The sequence below is a fragment of the Aethalodelphis obliquidens genome, unplaced genomic scaffold, assembly GCF_003676395.1.
Source record: "Aethalodelphis obliquidens isolate GAN/ISIS:26980383/991018 unplaced genomic scaffold, ASM367639v1 scaffold8, whole genome shotgun sequence".
Lineage (NCBI taxonomy): Eukaryota > Metazoa > Chordata > Mammalia > Artiodactyla > Delphinidae > Aethalodelphis > Aethalodelphis obliquidens.
The window spans coordinates 27034164-27043574 of NW_020837952.1; the positions used below are offsets into that span (position 1 = coordinate 27034164).

Genomic DNA, 9411 nt, shown 5'->3' on the forward strand with positions numbered 1-9411 from the left:
ATATAAAACAATGGTTCTTATGACTGGTGACTCTTTTCTGAATACAGATCAGATGCCATCAGTATTGGCCAGAGGACAACAAACCAGTTACTGTCTTCGGAGATATAGTGATTACAAAGCTAATGGAGGATGTTCAAATAGATTGGACCATCAGAGATCTGAAAATTGAAAGGGTAAAAAAAAGGAGGGGAAGTCAAACATGATATAAAATATGAATGTTCTAAATGTCTAAAGTAAAATTAATTTCTAGACATATTGCTTGATACCTGTATATTCAATAATGCTTTTCTATTATTTTCAAAATAGAAGTTTTGAATTGGCACCTGCCTTCAATATCTACGTCACTGTGTTTAATTCCAAATTATATAAAGTTCATATTAACCAGTTAATATCAGATTCTTAGGTAGACAGGGGAAGAAAAAGGAGGAAACAACTAGATCACTAAGTTTATCTTATTTTATAAAGAAACTGTAATATCTGATTTAAAACAGGAATTTCCCAAATCACTTATCTCTGTCTACATCCTAATAACTGGATTTTCTGTTTAATCCAGAACCAACACAGAAGCGATAGCATAGGATCCCACTTATATAACGTAAAGGCCTATAAACACAGAAAATGATATAAGGATCTTTATACTTTCTGACATTATCAGATACTCTATACCTGTGTTGTGAATAATTTGTGAGTGTGTTTAAGTTGTTAGGTCACAATTGTTCAAAATCTACTACTCTGGTGTTACAAAACGTTACATTATATTTGAATTTAAATACCCTACATTATCATCTGCTTGCAAGCCTTCTCATTGTTTGCATTCATACAGAAAGGCAATTTTCTTTATTGTAGCAATAGTAGAAGGCTTCTCTTATAGGAAATTATGAAAACACAGTTTCTTCTGTTTGGTAAATTGTCATTTTAAAAGATCACCTTGAAAACCTGGCAAGTCAGCTGTCTTATCATGTTTCTTTAATGTCATTTTGTCTAGCATGGGGATTGCATGACCATTAGACAGTGTAACTTTACTGCTTGGCCTGAGCATGGGGTTCCTGAAAACAGTGCGCCTCTAGTTCACTTTGTGAAGTTGGTTCGAGCAAGCAGAGCACATGACACCACACCTATGGTTGTTCACTGCAGGTAAGAGAGATTTTTAGAACCTCTGAACACTAGAAACACTAGAAATGGTACTGAAACTCAGCGTGACCTTTTTATTATCACGACACCATTGATTTTCTGGCAGAATGTTAATGTAGATTCAATCCAGCTTTTAGTTTTCAGATATTTTACTGGTTATAACAAATCAAGATGTAGTTTTATAAAAGGTTAGATGGCAGAGATAAAATGAGTAATGACTATGTCTAAAAGCAAGGGAAATATATATCCTGGTACAGGAATTTTCCTGAAATCTTGACTGGATTATACCTCTCGAAGGCCTTCAAATTAAAAACAAAAAAATTGTAGCCCATTTTTGATGTGGCTACACATCAAATGGATGAGTGTGGGTATGTAGGATTTTTTTATTTTTACGAATAAACATCTGATCCTTCATTATTTCAACTGATATTAGTCTAATATACTAATTTAAACTTTTTTGCAAAAGCAAGTTTCTAGATTTGACTTACAAAGAATAAAGAAAATGAACTTTAAAATAAAGATCAAATTAAGTGACCAACCCAAGCATGATTCAGAGTTTTTACAAACTATTCAAATATCTTTCTTTGACCTAGCTTTTTGAACATGATAAATAGAATGTGACCATAAATGAAGATTTTTTCCCCTCTTTATTTTCACTGGTATTTTATACCACTGAAATACCAATACTCCCCCGCAAAAAGAAATAAAACTCACAGTTGTTTAGAATTCAGAGTTCTGGACATATTGATATGATTTATGATTTCTAACATATCTAAGTCAATCTCAACATGAGTTTCGTCAACAGCTGTAGTTTGCAAATTAAAGAAAAAGTGGGTGATAATATACTGTTTTATGATTCCACTTACATGAGATACCTACAAGAGGTAAATTCATAGAGACAAGAAACTGGAATTGTGGTTACTAGGGACTTGGGAGAGAGAGAAATGGAGAGTTACTGTTTAACGGGTACATAGCTTCTGTGTGGGATGATGAAAATATTCTGGAAACAGAGTGGTGTTGGCTGCACAAGACTGAATGTGCTTAATGCCACTGAATTGTGCACTTAAATATGGTTAAAATGGTAAATTTTATGTTATGTATCTTTTGCTACAATAAAAAAATTTAAGTAACAATATCTTTTAACCCATTATTATTAATTATAATAATTCCAGAAATTAATTGATGGATAATTATTCTAATGGGAATATACTATAATTAATGTGGTTAAATATGTAAGAAAATATTAATCCATTCAATTTTTAAACTTTTTTTTTTAGAGGAAAAAACTCAGCATGTAATTTAAATGAGTCTACATCTTCCAGGAATATTTTAGATTTTTTAAATTGTAAGAGTAATACACAAATGCTTGCTCATTATGAGATATCTTTTTTACATTTAAAAAGCATATAGAATTAAAAGTAAAAGCCTCATTCTTACCCTCCCAATTCCATATCCCCCCCATATATATAAAATTTTTAACAGATCAGTATATAGTATAAATAGAATAACAGTTTGCTTATAAAGTCAGTGATTGATTTTAAACTGGCATCACTGATGATTAAAACGGATAGTAAGCTTCCTTCAGCTTCTCCATGTTTTACATATACACTGCCACTGGATTAAAACAGTGGATTTAAAAATCCATTAAAAAAGAAAAGTACCATCTCTCTTGTAGCCTCAAAAAGAGTAGTCTCCTCCTTTGTGATTTAAATACATAAAAGAGACCAGAGAAAAAGTATGCTTATATTAATAATCATTTTAAAATATCATTTTAAAACTGTCTACTAAATGATTACCTCCAACCCCAACTTCTCACCTCAACTTTAGACTTATACATTTAACTTCCAGTTTAACCACAACATTCTGAAAATTTGATGTGTCCAAAACAGAACACTTAGATCAGTCTCCAAACTCCCTCCTTCTCATCCCCATCTTGGTAAACAGCAGTCCACTCTGCTTTGTACAGAAACCCTAGACTCATCTTCAACTCTCTGCTTCCTCTTACATTCCACATCCAACCCAACAGCAAATACTCTGATCCCTGCCCCCCATCACCTCTTCACACACTCTCCCCACCCTGGTCTCCTTGCTTTTCTTTGAACACACAGAACATTCGCCCACTCAGATCTGTTCTCTTCCTGCGCCCTCAGGCTGGAATGCTCCTCTCCCAGGTACCCAGGTGGTACACTCCCTAACCCTACTCAAGTTTCTTTTCAAATATCACATTGTCAGAGAACCTTTCTCTAATGACCCTGTCCTACCCTATCACCTTTTATCTCCTTAACCTAATTTATCTTTCTCCATAGCACTTATTGCGGCTGGGTATATCCTATGCATGTTTCTTTGCTGTGTGGACTACCATTCTCCGTCCTCTAGAATATAAGCTCCATAAGTTCAGGGACTTGGTAATGTTCACTGCTGTACTGCAGATGCCTAGGACAGTGTCTGACACTCAAAATATATTGAATGATGTAATGACTGATTACTCTGTTCGGGCATACACGTGTCTGTGTTATAGTGATCAGATTCATGTTGTAATGCTATTTCTTAGGTTGAATCATAGGTATTGTCGACATTAGAATATTTTTCACCTACAAAGATGGCAGTTTCGTGATGTTCAAAATGACATTTAAGATTAGGTGACCTTTCAAATGATGTTTTTTTTTTTTCTTTCAGATTTACTTCCTATATTAACCATTTAAGTACCTAGGAGTCTTGTCTTTCTAATTGGAATTTCTGAAACAATCCTGTCAGGTTTATCAATTAACAGTTTATATGGAGCACATACCTGTCCTTCAGTATTAAACTAATTTCTTAAAAGGAAATAGCTTTCCAATTTTATTATCTATAGGAAGGAAAAGAAAATTCTAGGGAAGGTGAAAAGAACACATGAGAATCTATCAACGTGATGCAGAGGAAGTACTATATGGGCTAACTATTACAGTTGACATTTTTCATGTTTAGCACTCCTACTGGTAACCAAAAATATATTCAATAAAAAGTTTCTGGGGTTAAGAATTTTCAATGACTTTTAAAAATCTTCCCCATACTTCTCCAACTACAACCCTTAAAAATATTATGAAAGAACAGGGAAAGTCCAACTGGTTAAAAAAAAAAACTCGAATATTTGACAGAGTATTTAACGATAATCATCTTGCTCTGTCTAAACAGTCTTGGGAACAATATAAATCCAAAGAAAATCTACCTTCAATAACAAAAGAAACTATTTATAATTTATTGCTATCATAGTTTATTTCCTTCATCACAATCAACATAAACAGGCTTTTTGCTGAATAATTTGCATGTAATTTCACTCTTCCTGCAGTGCTGGAGTTGGAAGAACTGGAGTTTTTATTGCTCTAGACCACTTAACACAACATGTAAATGATCATGACTTTGTGGATATATATGGATTAGTAGCTGAACTGAGAAGTGAAAGAATGTGCATGGTACAAAACCTGGTAAGATATCTAAAACTTCAAGCAGTTATCAGCTCTAGAATTTCTGCCTGGAAGGATCTTAGTGGCAGTGATCTGGTTAGACATGGCCTTGAACTATATTATCAAAGCAGACATTCTCTTTTCCTACATTATAAACCTCTGGGTGGGGGCAGGGTCTTGGGGACGGCAGCTGATGGGGATTATAGGAGAACCGAAACCCACATGCCCCAGTTATCCTTCAGCACTGTTACTGACTACTCATCCTACCCTGTTTATACTGATACGCATATAGAAAATAATTCATTAAATGGATTTGTCTTTAGCCTTTGGGAAGCTTAGAAAATGAATCAAATTAATTTCTTTTGTAAACATGCTAGAAGTTGTATTTGGGAAAAGTTTATTAACTGTTACAGGTTTCTATGTGTTTCACTTGTCCATATTTATCCCTTTTTATTATTAGTACTAATAATGTTTGTTATAGCATGTCATCAACCAACTAACTGGGAGTTGTTTGTTTTGTTGTTCCGGTTTGGACGTAAAAATATTTTTAAAATATAGATTTTTGTCATTAAAAAAATCATACGGTAGGGGGCTCCCTGGTGGCGCAGTGGTTGAGTCTGCCTGCCGATGCAGGGGACACGGGTTCATGCCCCGGTCCGGGAGGATCCCACATGCCGCGGAGCAGCTGGGCCAGTGAGCCATGGCCGCTGAGCCTGTGCGTCCAGAGCCTGTGCTCCACAACGGGAGAGGCCACAACAGTGAGAGGCCCGTGTACCGCAAAAAAAAAAAAAAAAAGATAATACTCTATTGCCATATTACCCAGCATTACCAATCCTAGTCATTTATCCAAGAGAAATTAAAATATATTTCCAGAAAAGGACTTGTATTAATAGTGCTCTTAGTAGTTTTATTCATAATGGCCAAAAATGGAAAGAGTCCAAATACCCATCAGCAGGAATGAACGAATAAGTTGTGGTATTTTTTGACAATAAAATAAAATGAACTATTGATACACATGAGAACAGTGAAAATCTTCAAAAACATTATACTGAGTGAAAGAAGATACAAGGGAATGCATACTGTAAGAATCGATTCAGATGTAGTTCTGGAGCGGGTCAAACTAATCTAGAGTGATGAAGATCAAATCAGTGTTTACCTGGAGTGCGGTATATATGTGGGGAATCAACTGCAATGGACAAAAGGCAACTTTAGGGGGGTGAGGAAAGTGTTCTGTATCTTGAATGGAGTGTTATTTATACAGGTATATTCATTTGTCAAAATGCTTTAAGTTGTGTACATACAGTGAATGCATTTTTTCCATGTAAAATATAATTCAATAAAGTTGATTAAAAATAGAATAATGAAAAAATAGTTAAGTATTTACAGAATGCTATTTGTGTTTTTAAAATACAAGTAGTACATATTTTTATGCATTCATTCATTATAGTACATACATAAAATCATAAATGGTAATGTATGTACTGGCATCAGAATCATGGCTTCCTCTGATGTGGGAGGAATGCAGGGAGAAGACGGATTGCCAGGAAATCACGAGGATCCACAAGAGTTTCAAACGCATTTGTTAATTTTGTTTTAAAGTTTAAAGCATATGTGGCAACACAGATTTGTTAAAATTAAATAATGAGTAAAAACTATATTATTCTCTAAAGTTTTGTGTTTGAAATATTTCATAATTTTAAAAGCACAATTTAAACTTTAATAATTTATAACAATGATTTAAATGTTTATGGACTATTTTCACGAATCTATCAAAGTATTTTGCTCTCCTGCCTGAATGAGGGCAATATGGAGAGAAATATTTACTTACTTTGTTATTTATTTACTCCATTGCCAAAGCTCTAAAATCGGTGTCTTAAACATTAAAAATAAAACTTGACATGCTGCAAGTGCTTTCCGCAGAATTCACTAAGTCCTTATTCACTTAGTATTTATAACCAGGTGAACCGCCATGGAAGATATGATGAATTCACTTGCTGTGCTCTCGTACTAGAAAACAGAGCTTCCTCAATTTGAGGGCACCACATTCATAAAGCCGGTGCATGCTAACAGGATCAACATCTACTCCCTGGGCTGTTACATCAGAGTTTTTATTTATTTATGTTTTAAAGAATACACTTACAGTTGATTCGTTTGCAAATATTTTCTCCCATTCTGAGGGTTGTCTTTTTGTCTTGTTTATGGTTTCCTTTGCTGTGCAAAAGCTTTTAAGTTTCATTAGGTCCCATTGGTTTATTTTTGTTTTTATTTCCATTTTTCTAGGAAGTGGGTCAAAAGGGATCTTGCTGTGATTTGTGTCATAGAGTGTTCTGCCTATGTTTTCCTCTAAGAATTTTATAGTGTCTGGACAAAGGATTAATCTCCAAAATTTACAAGCAGCTCATGCAGCTCAATATCAAAAAAACAAACAACCCAATCCAAAAATGGGAGACCTAAATAGACATTTCCCCTAAGAAGATATACAGATTGCCAACAAACACATGAAAGAATGCTCAACATCACTAATCATTAGAGAAATGCAAATCAAAACTACCATGAGGTATCACCTCACACCAGTCAGAATGGCCATCATCAAAAAATCTACAAACAATAAATCTGGAGAGGGTGTGGAGAAAAGGGAACCCTCTTGCACTGTTGGTGGGAATGTAAATTGATACAGCTACTATGGAGAACAGTATGGAGGTTCCTTAAAAATCTAAAAATAGAACTACCATATGACCCAGGAATCCCACTACTGGGTATATACCCTGAGAAAACCATAATTCAAAAAGAGTCATGTACCCCAATGTTCATTGCAGCTCTATTTACAATAGCCAGGACATGGAAGCAACCTAAGTGTCCATCGACAGATGAATGGATAAAGAAGATGTGGCACATATATACAATGGAATATTACTCAGCCATAAAGAGAAACAAATCTGAGTTATTTGTAGTGAGGTGGATGGACCCAGAGTCTGCCATACAGAGTGAAGTAAGTCAGAAAGAGAAAAACAAATACCGTATGTTAACACATATATATGGAATCTTAAAAAAAAATGGTTATGAAGAACCTAGGGGCAAAACAGGAATAAAGACGCAGACGTAGAGAATGGACTTGAGGACACGGGGAGGGGGAAGGGTAAGCTGGGACGAAGTGAGAGAGTGGCATGGACATATATACACTACCAAATGTAAAACAGCTAGTGGGAAGCAGCTCCACAGCACAGGGAGATCAGCTCAGTGCTTTGTGACCACCTAGAGAGGTGGGATAGGGAGGGCGGGAGGGAGACGCAAGACAGAGGGGATATGGGGATATATGTATACGTATAGCTGATTCACTTTGTTATACAGCAGAAACTAACACACCATTGTAAAGCAATTATACTCCAATAAAGATGTTAAAAAAAAAAGAATACACTTACAACTGTGATATGAAAAATTTACATGAAATAGACATAATTTTATTTATTGTGATTACTAATAGCTTTCTTTATTGAATCATTACTATGTCCCAGGCACTCTTCTAAGGATTTTACAAATATTAATTAATCTCCTAACAATTCTTGGAAGTAGGTGCTGTGATTTGCCTTTTACAGATGAGAAAACAAAAACAAAAAAACAAAAAACGGGTTAAATAACCTGCCCAAGGTTACACATCAAGTAGGTGAAAGAGCTAGAGCTGAAACTGGAAATCTGATTTCAGAGTCTCCAGCATCAGTCACCATATGCCATTGTATTACCCAGAGACCATCAGATATATATTATCTTTGATCTCACCTACTTGGACGTAGAACATACACGTGAACTCTAATTACTCCCATCCTCAAGAACGGAACTTTCCTGATAGCATCTAAAATAGGCCCTTTTATGCAAATCATTCATGTCACATAGTCAGCCAGTGGTAGTGCTAGCCTTTGAATTCAGGTATCTAGTTTGATAGTCTTTCTGTAATTTGCTGCCTCCTCCAATATATATTTGATCCAAACCAAAATGTATTGTTTGTTTTTCCGATTCTCTGGAACTCATTGCCAGATTTATCTCCTTAGCTCACAGCTCTGATCATTTTACTGATCCGTTCGGTAGCCCTTCATTGCCTATCGAGTTAAACTCGTAAAATGCCTTTCCCACAGTCTTACTCCAATTTTCCAGCCAAACTAGAATACTTGCTGCCTACTAAAACACACTGTACACATTCCCAGTACCACACTTTAGCTCCTACATTCTCCTCAATAGTTCTTATCCTCTGCTGGCATTCCCCGCTTACTAGATTGTCAGCTGCTTGTGAACAAGGACTAAGTTTTTCTCATGATTTTAACCTCATTGCATTTAGCATAACATCTTCTATATAAGATAAACTTGAACTAATATGTGCAATTGGAAAGTTTCCTTTAGAAGAGGTAAACTAATGTTGTCCATGAAACAGTGTATTTTCCTACCAATCCACACTTGCTAAAATATCTTTTCAATCAAGGAGCAAACAAACACTACTGGATCAAAGATAAATGAAAGTGGGGGAGCAGGGAAAATGGGCAGACAGTAATCTGTCATTTGTTCAGGATCATCAGTTATCCAGAATGAAACTGAGATCTTAACAGTATGCGAAAAACGTCTGAACAACTGAAGGTGACAAAAAGGAATACTGTATATTTGGGCAACATATTAAAAAACAGTTCATCAACAGTATTTTTTGTCTTACATTATAGACACTTCAACAAACATGATTTCCCAGTTCACAGCAGTTTGTAAACAGCAAAGCTAATGGTTTATATCCTTATATTATGCACACACACACACATACACACACACACACACACACACACACACACACACACACACACACACA

The 9411-nt window shown here is 35.2% G+C and overlaps 2 protein-coding genes across 2 annotated transcripts in view; one reads left to right on the top strand and one right to left on the bottom strand.

The window, feature by feature from the left end:
* The window catches only part of PTPRQ (protein tyrosine phosphatase receptor type Q), a 192189-nt gene extending 183325 nt beyond the window's left edge, over nt 1-8864 (top strand). Inside the window, exons 41-44 of the mRNA XM_027108215.1 lie at nt 48-173; nt 986-1134; nt 4457-4667; nt 8802-8864. Of these exons, the coding sequence (XP_026964016.1) occupies nt 48-173; nt 986-1134; nt 4457-4667; nt 8802-8864 (549 nt within the window). The remainder of the gene's footprint in view (nt 1-47; nt 174-985; nt 1135-4456; nt 4668-8801) is intronic.
* Nucleotides 1-9411, bottom strand: part of LIN7A (lin-7 cell polarity scaffold A) — a 378990-nt gene that overhangs the window by 43390 nt on the left and 326189 nt on the right. The gene's annotated exons all lie outside the window — the stretch shown is intronic.